We start from the raw sequence: 25,298 nt of genomic DNA on the forward strand, positions 1-25,298 counted from the left end.
TACATCCCAATTTGTTTATAACTTTTACAATTTTTCATGCGCTACTATACAAGGTGTAACTTATGTTACACCTTGTATAGTAGAAATTTTGCAATTTTCATTGAAAAATTAGATAGTTTGCTGAAGGCGGCCAGCGTTCAAGACATAAACAGAACTAACTTTGTTTAGTATAACCTCAGGAATCCATAATTCTTTCGATGAAATGCGTTTCACCTAAATATTATAAATATATTATTTTCAATAATTATTTCAAATTCGAAATCCAACAAAATTCTGAAGGTATTAAAATTCCCAGTCGGAATTCAACGAAATTCGAAGATTGAAGTCAATATTCAATAAAATTATTATTATAAAATTTCGAAATTGATATCTCACTGCGTTATTTCGAACCTTCCATAAATTAATATATAAACATAGTATTTCACATCCATTTGTGACGCTAGCGCCCTCATCGACAAAAATTTTATCCTGTTCAGTGGCAGTTGGCATCATGATTCATGATCAGCTATGTGACATTGGCAGCACATGTAACTTCATTTTTGTTTTGACGTGAATATGTTAAAAGTGAAAAGTGTGAATATGGGGTTTAGTTAAGATTGAATTATTCCATTTCAAAAATTTCTTCAGGCGCTTTTATTGCATTCAAAGGGTGCTTAATAATGATCCAAACAAATAAGTAATTCAAATAGGTGTCATATATCTAATAATTATAACCTATCAAATTTACTCCCAGAAATAATGAGTGGGCCTAAAAAAAACCCAGGGCCTGTACCACCCAGGTGGTTACATTGCCCAAGGAAATCGGAAACTTTGATAATGGGAAAATTCATGGCGATGAAAACTCCTTTGAGCTCTTCCTTCGACGAAATTGTTCCACCTGAATGCAGATTTCCACCGAAGATGTTATTCAGCAGTTGTAAATCTAAAAAGGTATTTTTCATCAACTATAATGAATTCACTAATGACACTTCTTATGTTTCAGATCAAAATTGGTTTATGGATCGACTTAACTAACACTACTAGATTCTATGACAAGAATGAAATTAAAAATTATGGCTGTAAATATGTGAAACTCTCTTGCAGGGGACATGGTGAAACACCATCCCTTCAACAAACTGAAGCATTTATTGGACTGGTTCACAATTTTATCTCACAATTTCCCCTTGAGAGCATTGCAGTTCATTGTACACATGGTTTCAATCGAACTGGGTTTCTTATAGTTTCATATATGGTTACAAAAATGGATTGCGATCTAGGAATTGCATTAGATATGTTTGCTAAAGCTAGGTAAGACTAATTCATGCATTAAAATATTTGAGCTAATGTAGGTCAATAAAGGTCTTGAGAAACTCTTGAACGCTATATTTAGTCTATAATTTAAAATTATTAGTTGATATTATAGTTGAAATATAATGAAAGCTCTGTTCATTTTGTTCTTACTTGATCTGAAAATTCAGTGGTTTCTGAAACTACCCAGTAAATTGAAGAAAGCAAAGTGTTCTTGATATTGTAATACACCAACTTGAGAATCTAATAACATGAATTTCAAGGAATTGGTTATTAATTTGAAATTATCAGTTCTGTGCAACATTTTTGAATGTGATTGGATTGGTAACTTTTAAACCATAAAGAGTTAGGTTGGTCAAATGAAGAAAAAGTTGCATTCATAGAAGCACTGTTAAGTAGTTCAAACAAATCGAGAATATCAGGGCTGGTTACTGAAATATCATAAGGAAAGTACATTCTGTCATTTTCATTTTCTCCCCAAATAATTTCAAAAAATGTTACAGACATTTTTTATTTGATAGTAAATTCTCCTCTATTTGACACAATCAGATTTCTACTCCGATGTTACCTACTCTCTGAGCCCACCCTCAACGTCATTTTTTTTTCAATGCATATTTCATGATATTTTTCGAAATAATTTTCACCCTGAATTCAATGATATATCAGACAGTGTCATTCAAAGTTGATTTTCAGGTGATTTTGACCCTTATCCAAATTTCTTTGGATCTATATTACATTTACCTTTAGTTTAATTAACATGCAATACATTTCAATAAGAACATCAACTCACTTATCTCAAATTGAATGGATTTTTATCAGAATCAAAGGAAGAAACAAGTAATAGTTGTTCACATATTTCAAACCAGGAGAAAAACTCAATTGATAATAATTAAATGAAACTATTATTCATTTGAAAAAAAAAAGATTATTTGAAAGTAAATGAAAATTATCGAAGTAAGTGTTGGAAATGTCCCACCATTTTGTAAAATGCACTTTGCGGTTCTAGAACTCAAACTTTTTATACATTTGTTTATTTTGTCTCTTTGAATACCTTCCAATTGGAGATCTGGCAGGCCATGCCACTGGACCTCTTGTTCAAATCCATGAATCGGGGAAAAGTTTGATTCAAATAATCTGTGATTATTCTTGATTCTTGTGTGGAACCAGAGATCATTACGCCGATTCCGTATAGGAAGATCATCCAATATTTCTTCTATAATTTCTACATATTTTGCTCCGGTTAGGTTTCCATCAATAAAATAGGGTCCTAGTGATTTATTATTATTATTAACAAACGATATTGGAATCTAACCTCATGAAAGTGGCATAAAAATATTCGATCCTTTGATTAAACATGCCAGACTTTGTGAATGTCATTTCGTCTCGCCACATAATATACGCAAAATTGAGCTGTAACAGTTCTGCATCACAAAAGTTATCTACTACCCTATAAAGTTTGAGATCGTCTGCAAACATTTCACATAAATGTGAATGTATGACATTTGTCAAACCAAAGAAAACCTAAACATGTTTAACTTTTTTTCATCAATTTATATGTTCAGTTCATTGTTTTTCACTAATCTTTTACTGAAGAAATTTTCCATTAGAAGCGAAAGCTTAGCAAAGTAGAGCAGAGTTTTGATTTTGATTTTTGACTGAGAGACCCCGTTAATCCATTTTACTGTACATTCGTCCAGTCGCTAAGATAATCCACTTTATATACTTTATATATAATCCACTTTGAATTCATTAAAACAGGCTAAATTTTTTGTAGAGCATTTTTTATATGAAATTTTTATTTCAGACCAGTTGGCATCTACAAAAAAGACTACATAGATGAATTGTATAGACGCTATGATGATTTTGACGAGGCTCCTCCATCACCTTCAATTCCTGATTGGTGTCTAGAAAGTGATGATACACCAGACAGTTACAGTCTGGATGATTTTGATGATGGTGTTCCAGAAATGGCTTCCACGTCTTCAAAGTAAGTGCTTTCTTTTCCAAAGGTTTACTTCAGACATTTTTTTGTTCAAAGTAGTCCTCGTCTCTGAAGTCATTTTAGAAGACCACTTGGAATGGGAGCATTGTATTCATTATGGAAATTGTTTTATTATTTTAGCAATATTCGAAAACATAAAAAGAATAGGAATAAAGACATACCCAAATTTATGGAAGGGGTACCAGGTGTACATCTTTTTCAAGAACAGCCAAAAGCCTATGAACTTCAAAAAAAGGTACAAGTAATGTGTGAATGGAAGAAAAAGGCATTTCCCGGCTGCCAACCTGTCTCCATGGATGTAAATAATATTTCATTATTGCACCAGAAGCCATACAGGTAAAAATGTGATAACGGTTATTTCAGTGGTTGTTTCATTTTGGTAAATTTAATTAGGCTTCTGTTGCTTAACCAATGACATCTTGATTATCCGTTCCTAATTTCTAAACTTCCAGGGTGTCGTGGAAAGCTGATGGTATGAGATATATGATGTTGATTGACGGAGAAGATGAAATCTACTTTTTCGATAGAGACCACAATGTTTTTAGGGTTGATGGTTTGAGATTTGTACATAGAAAAGACGTAAGAAGACATTTGAAAGATACCCTTTTGGATGGTGTAAGTACGCTTTGGGTCACTTAATACAATATCCTGAAATATCTCTCAACTGTAATATTGGAATCTTCGTTCAGTAAATTGATCAACAGGAAAATTCATATATGTTCAATAATCTCAAAGTAATCTAAGGTATAGCTTTACCTGAAATCTTGCTTTATCGGTTGAACAGAAGTCAATTCAAAAAGTATTATAAATATTCATTAAGAGTTCAGCTTGTCAAATGTAGGAAGAGCTTTCTGATTTCCGTTATGGCCCTGCCCACTAGATCTGCACTCATTAGAAGACAGTGAGAGAGAGAAAAAGACTTCTCAAGTCTCTTCCTAGATTTGACAAGTTCTAAATGAAATTGTTTTTTATTTCCCCTCATCTTACATACAATTCACAGGAAATGGTTATCGACAAGGTTGATGGCAGAAACATACCGAGATTCCTTGCTTATGATATAATTATATTTGAGGGTCAAAAAGTAGGGAAGATGGCTTTCTATCCTGTGCGACTGGACTGTATAGAAAAAGAAATAATCAGGCCGAGGCATTTTGCAATGGAAAATGGTATTATTAACAAAACCCTAGAACCATTCAGTGTTAGGAAAAAAGATTTTTGGGAAATAACACAAGCAGCAAGCTTGTTAGGAGAGAAATTTGCCAAAACGTTATCACACGAACCTGATGGTCTTATCTTCCAGCCTTCCAAAGAGGTAATAATAATTGGCCTTTATTATCCAACTGTTAAAAATCATTTACAGGGTTAACTAAGTATGTTAAAAAAAAGTAATATCGATCCTTATAATTACAAAGTTGCAATTTGAGAAAATGAATGAATATTATAATATAAAAAATAAAATAACTATACCAGAAAATTAAAAATTTACTGAGATGCAGTGTCAATATTGATTCTAGGGAATCAATATTGATATCACACAAATTTGAAATTAAATTGAAATTATTGCAAATGCTAAAGGAGGGCAATTTGAGATACAAATTGGTTCTGGTCGGCTGTCAAAAGTTTTTGTACTTCTAGTTCTAAAATGAGGCACACAGAAATTTATAAAAGATAACACCTCCATAGCATCCACATTGTTGTTCAGTAATTTATACAGAAAAATTATTCCAGCAAGTTTTCTGTGTAATTCAAGACTTTCAATATTGATATTAGTTGCTTGTTATATTCGATGCCTCTAGATTATAAGAAAAAACACTCACATTATCAATCTCATCACAAGAGGGGTTTTTCCAATCCTACCATAGTCACGTGATGGGTACAGAGGTTCCTGAAACCAGGTGCATGGTATACCGCGAGACGCCCAGTACCCTGATAGGCTTTTTCTACATACAAGATGGCAAATAATATTAGTCCACTATCACCACCTACTAAGTTAATTGAAAAATATACTTGTAAGCATTGCTCAAAAAAAAAAAGTTGTCTACAAAGTCAAATGTGTTGAATGTGGCTAATATTTATTTCCATCCTGCATGTTTCAAACAGTCAAGTGATGAAATAAATATGGTTTAAAAAACTAAAAGACACGCTTTTAAAGAACATCGAACTAAAAAGTTGAAAATCTTTTTTTTATATATATAATAAAACAATAACGAACGAAAAATATAAAAATATAACATTGTGAATATATATTTGTGAAAAAAGCGACGGGCGCTTGATATACAAAAAATATGACACAAAGCGCCCACGCTTTTTTCACAATTATACTAGTATTTTTAATTTTTCAATTTGATGTTCTTTAAAAGCGTGTTTTTTAGTTTTTTAAACTATATTTAATTTTCATTTTTTAATTTCGTAAACTATATTTATTTTAACTAAACTTTGGGATCAATCAGCCGTATATTGTTTAGAAAAGTGACCATTGATATTTTCCTATTCCGGAGAGGGAGCCTGAAAATCAGCTACCAAGCCCAAGGCAGCAGGCACGTAAAGGAGGGTTACAAATAAGGCAGCAGGCGCGCGTGTTAATTAAAAAATACCTTTTTCAAATGAAGAAATACATGTAAAGTGAGTTCGAACTATATCAAGGAGGTTACGTACAGCGCCATCTGCCCGCGAATAGATCAAGCAATAATGTCGATAATCAAGGAGGTTACGTACAGTGCCATCTGCCCGTGAATAGATCTAGTAATAATGTCGATAATTCTGTCCAATACAGATCCCGAGCGTGAGAGTTACAAACAAACATACATACAGGTAAAGCTAATAGAAGTGTGTTAAAAATTAATAATAAAAAAAAAGAATGTAAGCATGAATCAATCTATCAAGTTGATGATACTTATCTGAGTGAAAAAGCCTGTTTGAGAGAGGAGAATAAATTATTAAAACAATTGTCAAATGACAAGTATACCATAAGTGCCAATGAGGAATTTGTTATATAGTTATGGTATGTTATAATGATGACATCTTTTTTGATACTTGTGAATAATTTAATTGCTTCAAAAAATCATTGTGATAAAAGTTGTTTTTTTAAATATAGAATGAAAAACCTGAAGTTATTCCACAAGTGTACCCTGTTTTTTCAGGCTCCAATTTAGAAGGGTGTTTTATGATTTCAATATAAAGACTAAGTGTGTGTAACTTATAATTTGTTGAAGTAACCAATGGTACTTTTTCATAAATTTCAAATTGCGTGGCAATATATAATCACATCTGAAGTACACCTCTGAATTCGTTTTGAAGTGTTTATGTTGGTGTATCCTCAATATTCAATTCAGAAATGCCAAATTAGACAGGAAAGTCTACTTAACAAGCCTTTGGTAATTCGTTGCGCCCATGATCTATGCTGTGATGTTTCATTAATTTTTGTTTATTAGTGTCGAAACAAGTAGTGTTGGTTTGATTAGTATTTATTATTACAAAGAATAGGATAAAAAGTACAATCGAGAAAACTTATCTTTTATTGCTTCCCCCGAATAGTATTATTATTTTGAGAGTTATGAGATGAATAGTTATAAATTGACTAGTTTATTACTGAATGAGGTGAAGTCTTGCAAAAATATATTGGTATGAAAAATTTGATTATCATGTTTAACTATTAAATTTAACTATCATGTGCAGTTTTGTTAATTGAAATGAATAAGATTTTTGTTTAATGAATGACTTTTACAGCCTTATATACCAGGCCGGTGTGACGATGTCCTCAAATGGAAACCATTAGACATGAATTCAGTTGATTTTAGACTGAAAATCGTGAAGGAAGAAGGCGAGGGGTGAGTTTTGCACATTTGTTAATTTTTGAGGCTATTAATGAGTTCATTTTGATTATGTTTCAGAATTATTTCTAAGAAAGTCTGCCACCTCTTTGTTGGACAGTTATCTCAACCATTCGACAAAATGAAATATTCAAAATCTTTGAAGGATCTCGATAATAAAATTATAGAATGCAAGTATGAAAACTGTGAATGGAAATTCATGAGGGAAAGAACTGACAAATCATTCCCTAACAGTTATGAAACTGCATTGGGTGAGTATCATATATAAAAAATTTCTAGTCATCAACTACAGTTAGGAAAATGATGAAAAATTGGTGTTTGTGCTTGGCTACATGACTAAATATATTAAAGACAGAGAAGTGAAAAGGGACATGTTGGATAAAGAAATGGAGAGCAAATCCTGTTTCATTGATCGTTTGTGAATTAAAGTCAAATTTCTTTCGAAATACCTTACATTATGCATTACGATGATATATTTGGCAAGACAGGGCTGATATAACAAATCTTCATGGTGATTTTTTCAACAATTTACTCAAATAATCTCTTTAATAATATAGTTAGACCTGAAACTAATCATTGTAGAAGTGTGAATATCAAAATTAATGTTTTTAATCGAATTGTAGGTTCACCATCGAATTTGTCATTTGGTCCAGGTGGTATTTATTTATTTAGACGGAAAAAACCTTTTTTTACAGAAAAACTATACCATTAGATTCAATTTCAACCTAACCTAATGATTCAATATAACTCAAGTTGGTACTAGACATGAACAATTTATTGACAGTGATTTTTTTCAATTTAGCAAATCTGATTTCTATGATTTCACCCTTTTAAGGGTGAAATCATAGTTGTGAAACCAAAAAGACTCCTGATATTGGGTTGAAATATTCTTACTCTATACTCAATAAACACTTTGACTGCGGCAGCATATTGAGGTGCCTTGGTGAATATGCGGCACATGCCACATGCCTCCAGGGACCATTATTCATTCTGAAATGGTGTATGTAACATGCCCTCGGTGGCATGTGTATAAAAGTTGCTATAAAGATCCATCTAACAGTGAGAGGCGATAGTATTGAATTGCATTTTTTGGTAAAACTGTCACTCACGCAGTGATATATCTATAATTTCAATCTCACATGCCTTCGGCGTCCAATTCAGCACATAAATGAAAAAAGAAAATTACCACATACATTAGGTAAAGAAATAGTCAAATGAGTTAAATTCTTTAATTTTATTGACACATAATTTTCGAATTGAAACTATATGAGCCGAATTAAAACAACCCAAACAGTACCTAGCTTAACCTGGACAATCTGCACAAAAAGATATAACTCGACGAACTTTTTTATCGATTTGGCGACAAGTCAAACCTGACGTTTTCAATATTTGACGACAACCTTTACAAGGCTTAGTCGTTTTCTACTTGGTCCCTCTGGTTTGGAGAAGGTATGAACTCGTTTCTTGGGAAGATCTGGCTTCTCAAGGGTTCGTAACAACGAATAAGCCAACTGTCGTCTGAGTTCTTTAATGCTCAATTTCGTTTTAGAACACATATTGTATACTACTAGTGCATTAACGACAGATGTGCCGAGAATAAGCTCGAACATCACCTTCCCGAAAAAGAAATAGAAAATTTACTGATTTCAACTAATGAAGTGTTGTTGAATTATTTACCTCATTTCTAGAATTTCACCCCATTTGATCTTGTTTGATTTAATGCTGTCAGGTATTCCTTTCCTATTGGATCTCAAAGTTCCACAATACATTATCTCCTCCTGCAATAAATTTGTTACCAGAGGAATACTAGAATAGAAATTGTCGGCAAATAATATTTTATTAGTCTTGGTTTCGATACATTCCAGCAACTTGAAAGCAATTGATTGGGAATGCCCCAGATCGGCTTTGGTGTCACCTTTTCCAGTGTATTTCGATATATTGAAAGTATATCCTTCTGGTGAACACAATTTGTACAACTTTACCCCATACTTGTGAGTCTTGTTCGGAATATACTGCCGAAAAAGAAGTCTTCCTCTAAATGGCACCATCGACTCGTCGATAACAAGGATATTACCGGCCCTCAGAATCTTCTGGAAATTTTCCAATAATTTTTTTACCACATTTTCTATTTTATGAAGGCGAACGACAACCCTCAGAAACTTGTGCGAGCTAAGGACTAACGAGGTCTTACCTTTTAACGTGTGATTTCTAACATAAAATAGTGTGAACCACATTGAAACGAACAAATTTTCTGAAAGGTAAAATTGGAATCTCTGCATAGAAATGAATCCAAAACATGCACTTCATCCTAAAATCAGAACTGCAATACCTTTCTCTTTGCGCGTTTCACGTTGTTATAACACGTGTTGACAACGTATTTCAGAGAACTGATGCTTAAATTGAAAGGGGTATATTTTTAGGAGATTATTTTTTAGTAAAAAAACTTTTTGGCGTTCAATTTTCTATCTATACAAAAAAATCTATACAAACTCCCATAGAACGAAAGAAAACAATCGAATTTGAAAAAAAACTCTTCACAAAGATGTGTACATCTTGCATAAAAGTTACTCACATATACAAACTAGGAGAAAAAGCCCTCCCCAAACAAATTCAAACATTGATTATGGAATTGAATCAGATATTCATAGGAATGCTACACATTATAATTTATGTACCTGTAACTTCTGAACTTATTGATTTCTTCCTAAAATTTTTTTGGATTTATTTTGAATAAGAAAACAAATTTTCGTTTACTTAGGTTTGCCTTTTTTTTTTTCTAATACATATTCACTGATGTTTATTATTGTTTCAGCTGTTTGTGGGAGCATCAAGCATCCTGTGACTAAGGAAAAGCTTCTAGATTACATAGATAAGTACAGGTTTCATGATGATTCTGAAATAATGCCACCACCCTCCAAAAAAATCAAAAGATGATCGAAACTTAGGATAATTCTTTATTGATTATTCTTTCATTATTTATTCAATGTTATTTTTATATGAAATAATGATATATATATTATTCAGTTCCTGTACAGCCAGAAAGGAAGCCACTAAAAACATTGATTGTCAGTATAGAATTTTTTTCTGGCTGTGCTAATGTTTATGATGGTGATTTGATTCTTTGAATAAAAAGATGAAGTATACAATACTTTAATTTATGTTAATCCTATCTCAATTTTCCATCAACTTAACTAAATTAGAGTATTTTGTAATGACTAGCAAGTACACAATTCAAAAAAAATATCCTCACATCCTAACCTAACACACATAATTTAAATACAGCCTTTTTCAAACTCCCTTAACCTAGTAATACTTAGAAACTTCTGACGAAGGTATGTTCACTGATCTGCCACTTGTCATTCATTTTCTTCACTTTCTTTTCTTTCAGTAGTTTCACAAGATGATGGTTAACATTATTTTCTGCAGCTTTTACTAAGTGTTCGGGGAGATTTGTATAAATCATTTGGACCAAATCATTCTCTTTGAATGTTTGGGACTTGTCCTGATTAAGCACGTCCATGATTTGTTGCTCACGTTCCATGCGGTGATTGATGTAAAAATTTATTTTCTCTGCAGGGTTCTGAAATAAAAAAAAATTCAGTTAACATTGTCCACAATATTTTTAAGTAGTTGAATAGTTACATAAACTATTTGTGGAATCTATTATACACTAATGCTTACATGTATCACATTTCCGTGTCCTGGCATTATGAGTTTGGGTTGCAAATTGGCAATTTCCCTCAACGACTGCATGTAGTCATACAAATCCTCGAATACTGCTGTTCCTTCCCCCAAAATACAGTCTCCGCTGAATACCACATTGTCTTCAACGAGGTGGAAAACAACATGATCCTCGGTATGTCCAGGAGTATGGACAACACGTAATGTGGCACCTTCCACTGCAAATTCTTGCCCATCTTTCAGAGATTCTATGACAATACTCTTGTTGATGTTGTCCAAGTTTTTACCACCAGGGTATTTCCATATTTGACAATGTTCTGTGAAAAAAATATAAAATTTTCAATTTACTTCGCAATAGACATAATTCTTGAAGGTAGAAGAAGGAGAAATATTCATTCTCATAAAGTTTTTTATTTTGTCTATTTGAGAACTTTTATAAAATACCAAAAACTATATATGATACACTCACTTGTTTTTTCTTTTATGTCGTTCAAAATATCGCCGAGTCCTCCAATATGATCATGATGCCAGTGAGTGATGAATATATGGGCCAAGTCAATGCCTTCATGGGTCAATATAGATCTCAGATGGTTAATGTACTGTGGAACATCAGAGTCGCCTGTGTCAATTAAAATTCTCCTGAAAAGAAAAATATTGTTTGCATTATTTTCCTGGTACTCTTCAGGACATAACAGAGGAAAACTCAATGTTAAGCTGAAGTTAATGATTTTAGAAAATTATTTGATCAATTAATCTAACAATAAAAAAAATAACTCTGAAACCACTCAATTATAATATTGTTTTAAATGAGCTGCTTATTGCAGTAGTAGTAGTTTATTTAACCACATTATGTATATTTACACTAATGTGACTATTTCCATAATGAATTAAAGCATTTCTGCCATATCAAATACTAGGTAAGTTCAATTTTTAGATTATTGGATTTATTTTGTTTTGTTAAGTTTTATTATATGGCTTAAAAATATTACTTTAATTGATAAACGTATAGAACAACAAAAAAAATTAATTGGGGCGACTTTATTGATTCCAGTGGTGCATTTGCTTTTTCAGCTGCAGGAAAAACCTGCAGCACCACATCAACTGAAGATTATGATCTGCCAATGTCCTCTCTCTCATAAAACAAAATGTAGGCTGTCTCCAGAGGTTCCAATAAATTCAATACATTGCCAGAACACTTCGTGACACGACTATCGTCAAACTTAAACCTGTCCTTTTCGCCTTTGACCAAGACGTAATAATAACCAAATTCAACGCCAGAACCACAGTTAACAATGACTGCTTGAATATTATAATAGTGGTCTGCTAGATTGAAGTGTTCATCTATTTCAAACCTTCGAAAGAGTGTTACTGGTGAATTCTTCCCAAATGAGTCATCCAAAATAATCCCTTTATAATTGTGGTCTTATGTTCAACAAAAGTTATTTGGGTTTCATTAGGATCGATATGATACAACTCCAAAACTGTAATCAAAGATAAATAATAGGAGGGTTGATTACATTGATGAATTTACCTAAATGAAAGTCCAGAATGTTATGTTAATTTTCTTGGTGAATCAACAGAAAAACAATTCAAGAAACGAATAAAAAACGTTACTTTAAATCTGATACATTGTGTCAAAGACATTTTTGGATAATTTACGTCCCGTCGGGAAACTAGACACGACCGAAGGAAATGTTGACATGTTTACTCTTTATATAACTTAACCTATACTAGCTCGAGCGCTCGAACCTCATTCGAATCACTCAAAAGGTTTCAGATAATCTCACCTTTTTCCTGTTCCAACAATGTAAGTATTGGTGCCTTGTAGGGTCATAATTCCTGGGTTACATCCCAAAATTCGAATAATTCTTGATGAAATGGTGCTCACTGCTGGTATGACTGCTGCCATTTTAATTTTTTCCTGCAACCAAAATAAGGTCACAATTCCATAAAAAATAATTTAGAAAGACATCAAGGTATGGATAGCAATTTACATATTTACGAGGTGTGAAAAGGAAAACCACAATCAAGTGATTATATAATATTGATTCAAATAGATACCTGTTTAACAGAAGTGTACTTATAATCCTTGAGAATGACAGGGTTACCTACTCATTAGTTACTAGTTGCTGACACTGATATTAAAGCTTGAATTCAAATTATTAATAATGATATGATTCCCTTCTTCTTTTTGTGTCTTACTGAAACTTTTTTAAATGAAAAAATCAGGAAATTTTCATGTTAATGAAGATAATTTGAAAATAAAACCAGATATAAATGTGCAGTAATGGTACAAACGTCGCTTTGTTTCTTTATGAATTTGATTCAAGGTACTGGTATAGGTAGGTTACGGGAGTGGTATGAGCATACATCAGAAATATATAAATGTATTTACAGTTGCAGCTGTCATTTGAGTGTTTGAAATTTTACCTAACACTTATTGTGCTTTCTATTGGTCTCTAAAAACAATGTTTAGATTTGTCATTTTTCTAAACATTTTTATTTATGCTTGTAAGTGCAGTGAATTCGGGAATGTCAAAAAGGTAAGAATTGTACAGATGATAAGTTTTTTTATGTTTAATGAAACTTTTATTGCTTGATGCCAGAAGTTGATGGAAATATTTTCCCATCTTTTTTTTCACTAATTCTAAAAATTTTGACGATTTTAGATAATTTCTTTTCAAATTTAGCATCAATAGAATGGTTTTTACCTTCAGTGGTGTGTGCTGCAAATGTTGTTAGTCTTCTTCCAGTCGAAGAAACTCAAATTAACTTATGCAAAGAACTGTTAAACCTTCTTAAAAGTAAGTTGACTGACAGTCAAGAATAACTAACTTCTTTTGGGCTTTATCTTTGAACGGGTTGTTTATATAGGTCTGCTCCAATCTAATTTATTCTTGATAAGGAAGAGACACACTGTAAACATTAATTCGAGAATTCATGAAGGTCACATGATACTTCTTTTGATGATAAGAATGTTTATAGTCATAGTTTTTTTTGACAAACAAATGATATAATTATTTTGATATAGATTTTTCGTATTTACTACAGTGTAGGCACGTAATAATATGCTGATATATATTAATGATTTGTTTATTTTCTGTAAAACATCAAAATACACAACTTATTTTTTATTTACAATCAGGAAGCTGGCTTCCAGACTGTTGATGTAGTTTTTGCTTATTGTAAAGATTTGTACAAAAATTAAAAATGGTTTATTTGATGTTAACTAATTACTGTAGCTCATCAAAATTCTTTAATGAAATATTTATAACGAAGGAAAAAGTGCAAATGTCTTTCTGATAAAAAGTTATAAGGTGGTGAATAACACGGTAGAGTGGAGAACAACTAGGTATGTATGTAGTATAAAAAATATTCATCAATACTTTAAAATACATTAAACAGTAACATTTTTCAATTTTTCAATTGCATGTTAAGCTTGTTACTCATCCAGCAGATGAGCCAAAACTTTTATTCCTTCATTAAGTTTTGCTGAACCTTGAAGAATATAATTTAGATTTCTTGTAAAATTAACATATTAATTCTTTGTTAGCATATTTTGTATGAAATAATTTCCGCTTTGAAACGAAATAAACTATTGCTTTTTTCATTCAATGAATATAGTTTGTTCTTTCTTTTAATGAAACAGAGAACATTGATCACCAGAATTGTCAATAAATTTATTTATTAGATATGACCATTCCATTTTACTATTTAATTCAATACAAAAATATAAATCTATTTTTTTCATAGATCAAAATACTGATATCATTGACAAATAAAGTAGTTTTCACTTGTGATACACTGTTTGGAACCTTTGGTGAATATACCGTTATTTCAATACCTCGACACGTGTTCCAGTAATATTTATAAAGTAGTTTTCAGTCTAAAGAGTATTTTCCAGTATCTCAGAAATGTTTCTCTTGGAGGCCTTTTTTTCAACCAGTTTTCGTCATCAGAAGATAACTATTCCATATGAGGTAAATATTTATATAAATATTTTTTCGTCTATTTGCAACACCAACACCATATAAATAAAATAAATTTTCATAGGTAAAGTGCAGGTCATCCAAATATATTTCTTCAAGAAAGAATAATTAACCTCCTATAACAACTATAATTCACCTACGGATTTAAATCACACGGAAATCATTTTTACTTCTCAATTTAGATACCTATTAAACATTTGTAATTTAAACATAAACTGAAATTCCACTCACAATAATTTTGCATTCATTCTCAAACTGTCTCAAAACTTGAAATTATAAAACATATACTCTCGATATGTAAAACAACCATTTCAAAACTCTCTGAAAATTCTATAACAATTCTGTGGAAAAATATATCCCAAATCCTGATGAAATGATTATTGATATCTGTAATATTTCTCCATTAGATTTTGATCTTGAACGCTTTCAACTCAACACTACAGAAATCATCAACCAATGACAATACTTCTTTGTGTTTCTATTGTTTGTTTAATAAGTTCATAAATTCCACTGGTTTTATTCATGTTTTGTTTCATTTTATGTGTCATCTGGATTTTTTCTATCAAAACCATAAATCATTTTTTTTTCAAGGAAATATAAAATCAGACACGTTTTAAGTTAGTGTCTGGGTCGAGAAATACTAACAAACGAAAGTAAACATGACCTCTCGATTATCTTATCTGGTTTATACTGGTTTTTCGTAAAATGATCTTTGTTTCATTAAATCATTCTACATCAGTCTATTTCTGATTATTAGAACTCCTATACCCAGATGAAAGAGATATTCGTGATTCGATTTGTCAGTTTCTTCATCTTTTATAGCAATATAATTGCTTTAAAACATGATTCTAAAAAACTTGATGAAATTTACTTGTTTCCTGAAAACCAACATTATAAAAAGAAGAAACCTAATAATATATCACTTTATGGATTTGGAACAAAAGTAAATAGAAAAATTACTTTATCTCAGCAAAATTCTGAAATGATTTCCAAAATTTCAAAGCAAAAAGCAAGAAGTCTCTATCAATCCATTATCCCGTATTTCAATTATTCATTTAAAAATAGTTTCCCCAACGGAAAGATTTAAAGACAATTTAAATTTTGTCATCGAATTTTCTCTAGAATGATTGGATATGAGCAATTATGCAGCAGACAATGTGGCTACTTGTTGTTATAATCTATATACACTTTTGATTCACAGTGGAACAACGATTCACACGTGTCATCAATTTCATCCTAGTTCATGAATTTTGAAGTCTCTCACACTTAACGATAACGTTGTAAACTGAGCCACTCTCCCTAGCAGGAATTGATAACCCCAACGACATGCAAAGGACATCCGCATTCATACAATGCAACGTCATGGTGATCGGACCTATATTTTAGCAATTTAGCCCGCTGCCAACAACCGTCCGCGAATTTTGGGAGCGAAATGTGACATTTAAATGCATTGGACGTTCGAACGGGAGGCAGCTGTTCAAATTAGCAGTTCGTAGTTCCATTCTTCCTCAGAAATTAGACGTGCCGTTTGCAAAATAACTTCATACGACTCTTTTCTCTTTCCCTTCGCGTTTTCATTCGGATGCTTGGAATTATTCCGACGAATTTGAATTTAAAGTGGTTTTCCGATTGGAAACGTCGTCATTTGCATTGTGAAACAGTTTTATTAAAATAAGAACCATGCAGCCTGGTTTGAGGTTATATAAATTGTGCTGGATGAACTCAGTTTAGTGCCAGACAAATTAATAACGATAACAGGACCAAGAAAGCGAGAATAACTCAGGAAAATTATTGTATTACTTGATGAATTATTACTAAATTGTGAATACAATACAATAGTATAAAGATAAAGGGATAGTAAGACAGCGGCTATGATAAATTCGTTTGAAGCAATTTCGCGCGCCATTTAGTACTTTGACGTTCGTTCTTGATATTTTTGCCATGAAAATAGTCCGTACTGAAGCGTCACCTGAAACAAATGCTATTATTTTAATGAACTAATTATTTCAGCTTGCAAATGCATAGTATAAACTATGGTAAAAACTAAATTACAAAATTAAAGATAAATTACACAGACTACTACACTCAAACTAGACACGCACGGAAAGGCATGTGACTGATCATTTTCACTTTCATACACATTTCTCTCAAAATAAAAAATGAACTTTGCAGGTCTGCAGACATTTTTGCAGGTTGGGCTCAACAGATACAAATCTCGACCACATTAATCATTTTCGACAATGAAAATTTCTACCCCAGCCTTCGAGTAGAGTTTCTATCTGGGAGCACCGACCTGCCAGAAATTTTGTCGACCTGCTAAGTGTAGGTGTTTTCAATTTTGTCAAAAATTTGAATTTTTTTTATACTCGAAGGATGTGGGTTGGACTTTTTTATCGAAAATTATCAATCTGGTCGAGATTCTCGTCTAGGAAGCCCGAACTGCAAGGTTCATTCTCAATTTTATGAGAAATCTGAATTTTTTCAATACACAAAGAGTGGGGGTTTAAAGTTTGCCGACCTGCAAGGTTTATTTTCATTCTTATGAGAATTTTTTCTGTCGGAAATAAATAATATGGTCGGGATTCTCATCTGGAAAGCCCAACCTGCAAAAATTTCTGCCGACCTGCAAGGTTCATTTTCAATTTCATGAGAATTGTGACATTTTCCCATACTCAAAGGGTGGGGATTGGATTTTTTTTGTCGAAAATGAATAACGCGGTGGATATTTTTATCTGGGAAGCCTGACCTGCAAGGTTTATTTTCAATTTTATGATAAATTAGAAATTTTTTCATACTCGTAAGGTGGGAGTTGTAAATTTTTCTGTCGTAAATGCTCAATCTGGTCGAGATTCATATCTGGAAGACCCAACCTGAAATAATTTCAACTTTCCCATAAGATAACAATAGCAATGTTCACTGAAAACAAGTTGCTGGCCTGCAGAACTCCAAAATAGTCAGACCCGATAAAAGTTGTAATGAAATCAAATCAATTTGAGAATAAAAATATTCAAAGAAATGTATGCTGTGAAAATTGAAATGTGTGAAAAATTATTTAAAACAAATTTGATAGACACAGAGAGCAGGGTAGGCATTTTCAATATCAACGAAAAACAAAACCAAGAGTTATTATCATTGAAAGTTTACAATTTAATTTTTTTAGTTATAGTTCCTTCAACAATTTATCGAGTACCACCGAACTATCTCTAACCTTTGCGAGTTATAAACCTTTAAAATGGGTTAAATTTTTAATTATTTGGCGGTTCGCCATATTGGATTTGAAGTGATCTCATGTTATTGTTCGTATCTTTTCATCAAACCCTTTATTTGATACCCATGGGATCATGAAGTTCATTAAAAACTAGTCATCCATCTTGAGTGTTCCGCCATATTGGACTTACAGTGACGTTATGCCATTTTCTATATTCTTTTCGGCAAACCCTTTCATTTGATACTCATATCATGGAGGACATAGAACATGAGTCCGTCATTTTGATCGTTCTGTTATATTAGATTTAGAGTGACGTCATGTTATTTTTCTGTTTTTCCAGCAAACTTTCACATTACATACCCATAACATGGGGTGCATAAAGAAATTAGTCAGTGATCTTGAGCGGTCCGACATATCGGATTGAGAGTGACTTTTCGTATTCTTTTCAACCAACAATAAAAAACTAGTTCGATATCTTAGGCGTTTCGCCATATTAAATTCAGGATGATATGTTTTTGATCATATTCTTTTCAACAGATCTTTTTTTAATACCCATATCATGGAGGTGCATGAAAATCAATTCCTTCATCTTGGTCGGTTTGTCATATTGAATTTATATTGAATTCATGTTATTTTTCAAATTCTTTTCAGCAAACAATACAATACTAAACTAAACGTGTGTGTAAAAATTCAACTCAATCGCTTGAGGAAAAGTGATTCATATTCAGTTGCAAGATTTGGCCCGAACTAACTTACAAAAATGACAAGTTGAATAAAACTTCTCATTGAAAGTTGGGTTCTTTTTCACTTTGAAAACTGAATTGTTGATTTTCAAATGGCTAATGAAATCCATGCATCGTCCACCATAAAATATTGAATTGAGGTCAATGAAATGCACTGCATTTGTTGTTATTTTCCCAGTTTTTCGATACATTTTTGTTTTTATTTTTAATTATCTTGTGGTCTCGATTGATAAAACAAATTAATTGAAGACCAGTGCTGGTTAATGCTTTCAATTCATTTACTGATTTTAATTGGGGTTTCGGTCTAAAGTTGAATTTATTTTGATACTGGAAGAGACAAAATAATAATATATGTAATTGAATAAATATTTTTGAATGCGTTGATGTAGTACGTTGAAAAATAATTTGTAAAATTGAAACCTCGTTTGCGCTCTGCTACCAGGGCCTGAATCCTTATGAGAAATAATCAACTCCAAGGTTGACAAACCATGGTCACTTTTCTCAATCTAGTGAGGATCTGATCACCGGTCAGTCTGCGTCCTGATCCTCTCAGGAATGTGCAGCTTTGAAATCGATTTACCCTAAATTTCAACACAAAACTCGAAATTTGAATTTTTTGTAATTTTCATACTCAAGTCCGATTTTCAATGAATGGTTTCGAACAAATGATGGAATAGTCAAAATCAATTAAATAAATGTACTGAAATAACTAAAATTGAAAATTACCATTTTATTAAATGTATGAGTTAATCGAATTTAGTCTACTTTACTAGCCTGTTTCCAATTTTGAGGAATTTTTCAATTTTCTGTTGAATATCTGAACGAATCGATTTCGTGAATTTGAGGCTGAGTTTGTCAGTTGATGTAAAATATTCATTTTGCAGAAATGTATGGTAACATATCGGTGAATTTACGAAATCGATTCGTTCAAATAATATGACGAATGAAAAAAACGGAGTGTGTAGGTCTCATTATGACCTACCTGCACTATGTTATGAATACTCCCAACATTAAAAAATGTTCAGGAGTTTGACAATTATTCCTATATGTTATAAGAATGTTGCATCATGCGATTATTGCACGCAGGATGTTATGTCTCTTCTCAGGACATATCTTAAGTTTTTCGCAAATATCCCAGATACTTTCACTTTTAGGAAAATGAAATGTTATAAATTTTAGGTTGAGTATCGATGAACCTATCTGATGTCAAATGCTCATTTGTCAATTCAGTTACCTAAAGAAAATATGAGGGAAAAGATGACCACATACCATCGTAACTACGCCACTGGTTTACGAAAATTAAAAATAATAACTTCAAATTATCACGTTGATAAACCTTGATTAGTGCACAAAGTTTGAAATTTTTCTCTCCGGGAGTTTTAGAGAAAAAAAAATCTAAATTTTTCTCGTACTTTTGACACCCTGTATCTTAAAGGGGATGCATTTCTGGACATACCTTGATAGAAAATTTTCATCTGAAAATGAGGTGAGGAATCTGTAGTCGGAGTTTGTCGGTCTCATTCTGACTAACCCTGTATATATGGTGTACCGTAGTCCGGGTTGAACCGTGTCTGTGGTTTTCATCTGTTCTACGTGTCGACTTCTGCTTTGAAGTAATTTTCAAGAACCAATTGAAACTGAAGTTACATAACTTGACGACGGGCTCGTAATCTACCTGAGTCCCATGTCTCGTCACTGTCTTTGTTCTTGCTTTGTTCAGTTCCAAGTGAACACTTGGAATAATTCAGAAAAATGACTAGTTGAATAGATGAAAGAAAATGTCCAAATTCACACCTTAGGATGATACGTCATTTAGGAGGGGTCTTACCTCTAAGGGTGACACTTCACCCGGCAGGGGTATTGTAACGCCCTCTGATGGTAGTGCTTACCTGATTAGAGAAAACAAAATCCGGGATAGTAAGTCGCGGTCGAATGAAACTAGTGCTACCATACGTTTCGTCTACTACTGTGGCATACATCATCAGTTGCATTTATGTTGACTGCGAGGACAACTCAAATGAAAAATATGAAAAATAAATGATAAAATAGTAGACAGAAAAACAAAACATGATGTCTTATTCAAATTGAAAGGTAATAGATTAATTTTTGGGAGTTTGTAGAAATTCGTACCGTCAACTCTGTTAAATCAGGTTTCAATCATCAACATCAAAACGATATATTTAATATATTTGTGTTTCTTATAATGTTGTCCAGATTTGGTACTGCAGAGCTGACAAGGCAAGTGTCTCACAGCGAAATGATATCTTACAGCACATTTTGTCCTCAGATGTTATTGATATTGATGGTGTTTCCGATCATTTTGCTATCATTCTTGAGGTTGATATACCCAAAACAAAATATGAAAAGTTTGTTAGTTACCGTGATTTCAGAAATCTTGAGGTAAAATCCTTTAAATAAGATTTATTTCAAGTCAACTGAGGCAGTATTTCTCTTTTAGATGATGTTGATGACATGCTTTCCTTCTTAAATGATAACTTAATACAAATTTTCAATACACATATTCCTAATCGCACAATTAAAGCTACTAAGCCCCCCAAACCCCGGATAACATACCATATAAAACTAATGCTTGCACTGAAACAAAACATTTCAACGATACAAAAGAATGAGAACACCGGGATCTTGGGAATACTATAAAGAACTGCGTAATTATGTCTCTAGTGCTGTCCGCCGTGAAAAAACTGTTTATCTGGATTATGTACTTCGACAGAAGTATTCTAAGGCTGCATGGAATACTTTCAGATCTCTTGAAGTACTTCGAGATAATAAAACTTCGGCTATTCCGCCGTTTTTGAAAAATTTGAATGATCTGATCGAACATCTCATTCATATACCAGTATTTAAAAAAACTGGCAGTCAAATATCTGTATGCGAAACATATTACAATCCTAAATACGAACCAGAGTTTATTTTTTATAATGTAGACTCGTATGAAGTGAACACGCACTTTAATAAAATCGGTAATAATGTTATAGGCTCTGATGAAATCACAATCCGAATATGGTATTTAGTTTTGCCCCATTTATTGGAATACATAACATATATCTTCAACTTTGCCATTGAGACTTAAATTTCCCTCCCAATGGAAACATGCTAGAGTTAAGTCATTGGCAAAATGTAACGATCCCTCAGAGTTCTCTGATACTAGACCTATACGTATTCTTCCTGCCGTCTCAAAAGCCTTTGAAATGATCATTGAAGAACAGATCACAGATTACGTAAAATCTTACTACCCCCGTTCCGTCTGGATTTCGCCCTATATATAGCACTACTACGGCTCCGAGTCTGGTCACTGACGACATATTTAAATCATTCAAATCACTTGATGAAGGAAATTTCACATGTCTCCTTCTTTATTGTCCATAAAACTTAAGTGCTTTGGTTTCAACCATAATCCAGTATCACTTATGAATAGCTATCTCTACGAAAAGACCCAATCAACTCACGTTGATGGTAACCAATCAACAATAATATAAAAAAAAATTGATGTACTGCAAGGTTCAGTCCTGGGACCGCTCCCTTTTGCAATTTATATTAGTGACTTTCATGAACTTGTTAGTTTTGGTAAAATACATCACTACGCCGATGATAATCAATTGTATAGTTCATTCAGCTTTAAAGAGATTACACTCGCTAATGAAAATATTAACAGAAACCTAAAACTCTATACGATGTATCCTATGCACATAATCTTACTATCAACCCAAAGAAATCCCAGGTCATGTTATTTGGTCCCAAAAGTAAAATTAATATTGTGTGTGTCATTGTTGATCCGTGTCAACAATAACATAATTCCTCTTATGAATGAATGCTTAGTTTCACGTATAGAATTCTTGTTTCGGGATATCCGCCTTACTTACGTGAAAGACTGGTTGCACTATCACACAGTGGCACTTCTCGTAATAGGCATACTTTGCTCATTCCCAGGCATTCCACAGCAATGTTAACTCGAATGCGGCAAAGTTGTATAACACCATCCCCACATACTTTAAAGAAAGTTCAATGAGAAACTTTAAGAAAAGGTTGAAAGACATGATTCTTAGACGACAGTGATAGGGCACGGCATATGCAAAAAGATTTTGGCAATTTCTCGCATATCCGAATATTATAAAAAAATAATAAAAATACATAGCAATTGAGGTTGGGTTTAAAAGCAGCTCTGATAGCTGAACTCCGCCTATTCATTTCTTTGATTTTTTTTAATTTGTACTTCTTATTGTGATGAATAAAGACATTATCATTATTTTTATTCAATTTCATAACGAATGTTTGGAATACAAACTGAATAGAGAAAAGTGTATAATTCAGTGTTCATATAAAATTATTTGTTTCGAGAGTATTTTTCTTTCGTGTAATTCAATATTCATATGGAAGTAGCTGTTTCTTCCAGTTTTTGTCTGAAAGTTACTTCTTTGCATGATCTATACATGAATAGAGTTTACTTTTTTGAAATTGATTGCTTCCTTATTTCCTTTGGAAGATTCCTATTTTTTTTTTGTAGATAGATGGAGGAGTAGAAAACCAAAACCTTTCTTTCCAAAAATTGTATCTCCTAAAAATATGCCTCTCGCAATTTAAGATTCCTATAATTTTTGATGGAATTGACCTATAAATCCATAACGTATTCAAAAACACATCATTGTGAAATTTTTTCTAAACGGTTTTACAAAAACGCAACACGTGTTTTGCCATACAATGGCTTCTTCAGACGTGTCTGCTCTGTTTAGTGAAAATCTCACAATAAATTGTTTTGAATAAGATTCCTATGGCTGAGATTTAATCAAATAAGCGAATGAATGTCATTACGTACTGTCATTGATGACATGAGTGGATTGAACTCATTCGTGACATAAAGTCGTAATTTTATGAATGAATGAGTGTTTTTTATTATAATGTTATCCAGCCTGTTTCATTTACTAGCAATACTGCGAATGAGATCTGATTCAATTCCATAACCATAATAAAAGTGTTTTTTCTATAATGCAGTGTTTATAGAAAAGTAATTGTTTCGAAAGTATGTTTGTTTCATGTAATTCAATGTTTATATGAAAGTAGCCGTTTCGAGAGGGTTTTTCTTCGAGTTCGTGTCTGAAAGTTACTTCTTTGCATGATCTACATATTTGTGTAGAGTTAACTGTTTTGAAATTGATTTCTTCCTTGCTTTCTTTAGAAGATTCTCACATTTTTCTTCGTAGAAATATGGAAAAGTAGAAAGCCAAAACGTTTCATTCCCATAATGTGTTATGTATTGATAGTTGACATCTATGTGTTTTGTTGGTTTGTGATGATCATTATTGCTCACCAAACTTATAACACTTATATCAACAAAAATTTATGTTGGATTTGAAGCGTCAACGTCAATTTCTTGAAGAAACTCCAACAATATTATTTGCATTGCGGCATCCGAAGCTGTAATATATTCAGATTCAGTCGTGGATCTTGCAACGCACTTTTGCCGTTGAGATGACCATATAACTGGCCAACTTGATAATAAGGTAACATAACCAGTTGTTTTTTATCTAGTATCCACGTCTCCTGCAAAATCCGCTTTGGAATAATATTTTAAACATGCATCGCTTCCATTGTATTTTTTGGTACCCTCAAGGTATCTGAAGATACGTTTCACTGCTTTTCTGAATTTTCCAAATATCTGCTAACTCTGCTCACTGAGAATGATATATCTGGACGATTGATAACCGATAAAAACATTAGACATCCTAGCTTCTCTGTGCGGAATAGTTTTCATATATTATTTTTCTTTCTCATTTTGGGGGCTTTGAGCTGCATTTAGAATAACTTGGATCGGCTGGTATTGCATTTGATTTACATTCTGACATTTGAAATTTTTCTAAACATCGCTATATGTATCCTTGACTGATAAATATTTGTTTTTTGCTTCTATTCCGACTTATTTCCATACCAACAAAGTATTCAGCAGACCTCGCAGTAATTTCAATACATGGAGATAATTTTTCTAAAATCATATTGATAACATTCAATAACGTATACATGACAATAAAGGCAAGAAAAATTTTGAAGCCATTGATTTCACTGCAAAAAACACATCTGTCTGCTTTTAAGTGTTTGAAATGAAAGTCAGAAACGTTCCAAATAAAGAGAAAACTGTTTCAGACCGTATACTCTTGTTCGGTTTACACACTGATGAATTATCTTCCGATTGATCCATGAAAAATTCTTCGTATATATATAAGCACTTTTAACTTAAAATTTCCACGTCCAGTATAGCTGATATTGTCAGAAGTATTAAGGAGTGTCCTTTCACACAAATAACAGTAACATTTTCATCTGGAATAAGACCAAAAAATTGAGCACTAGGAGAGTATTTAATATTTTCACTATTGACTTTTATTGGATCTTTTGAATCAATTAAGTGTAAGGACTGCAATGCAAAATATTATAGACAGACTAAAAGATCTATTAAGATATAAGGAAAACTTAGCACACCTAAAATATGGAAGATCAGAAAAATCAGCAGTCGCCCATCATATTTTGCAACAAAACCATTCCACAGTCTTT

The 25,298-nt window shown here is 32.4% G+C and overlaps 3 protein-coding genes and 1 long non-coding RNA gene across 5 annotated transcripts in view; 2 read left to right on the top strand and 2 right to left on the bottom strand.

Annotated features, from left to right (window-relative positions):
* Positions 1–523: 523 nt before the first annotated feature.
* On the top strand, positions 524–10,265 carry LOC111513901 (RNA guanylyltransferase and 5'-phosphatase mRNA capping enzyme). The gene is made up of 9 exons (XM_023170122.2): positions 524–930; positions 983–1,287; positions 3,092–3,274; positions 3,410–3,625; positions 3,742–3,904; positions 4,290–4,601; positions 7,016–7,116; positions 7,180–7,370; positions 9,932–10,265. Exons 1-9 carry the CDS (start codon positions 739–741, stop codon positions 10,051–10,053), a joined length of 1,785 nt encoding a protein of 594 aa, XP_023025890.2. The 5' UTR covers positions 524–738; the 3' UTR covers positions 10,054–10,265.
* On the bottom strand, positions 10,254–13,666 carry LOC111513902 (endoribonuclease LACTB2). Of its 2 annotated transcripts, none has more exons than XM_023170123.2 (5): positions 13,512–13,666; positions 12,588–12,721; positions 11,270–11,439; positions 10,801–11,117; positions 10,254–10,699 (listed from the first exon to the last, which is right to left on the bottom strand). In XM_023170123.2, exons 2-5 carry the CDS (start codon positions 12,707–12,709, stop codon positions 10,433–10,435), a joined length of 876 nt encoding a protein of 291 aa, XP_023025891.2. In that variant the 5' UTR covers positions 12,710–12,721; positions 13,512–13,666; the 3' UTR covers positions 10,254–10,432. The 2 variants fall into 2 exon arrangements, with proteins under 2 accessions (XP_023025891.2, XP_023025892.2); XM_023170124.2 differs by lacking the exon at positions 13,512–13,666 and adding an exon at positions 12,862–12,996.
* Positions 12,164–12,581, bottom strand: LOC141481751 (uncharacterized). The gene is made up of 2 exons (XR_012465147.1): positions 12,332–12,581; positions 12,164–12,281 (listed from the first exon to the last, which is right to left on the bottom strand). It is a non-coding gene; the product is annotated as an uncharacterized lncRNA (long non-coding RNA).
* The window catches only part of LOC111508863 (protein D2), a 33,750-nt gene continuing 21,654 nt past the window's right edge, over positions 13,203–25,298 (top strand). Inside the window, exon 1 of the mRNA XM_074173843.1 lies at positions 13,203–13,343. Coding sequence (XP_074029944.1) covers positions 13,269–13,343 — 75 coding nt within the window. The 5' untranslated portion in view covers positions 13,203–13,268. The remainder of the gene's footprint in view (positions 13,344–25,298) is intronic.

The sequence above is a fragment of the Leptinotarsa decemlineata genome, unplaced genomic scaffold, assembly GCF_025532065.1.
Source record: "Leptinotarsa decemlineata unplaced genomic scaffold, Ldec_3_MD MMD2_tig00000505_RagTag_RagTag, whole genome shotgun sequence".
In the NCBI taxonomy this organism is placed as follows: Eukaryota; Metazoa; Arthropoda; class Insecta; order Coleoptera; family Chrysomelidae; genus Leptinotarsa; species Leptinotarsa decemlineata.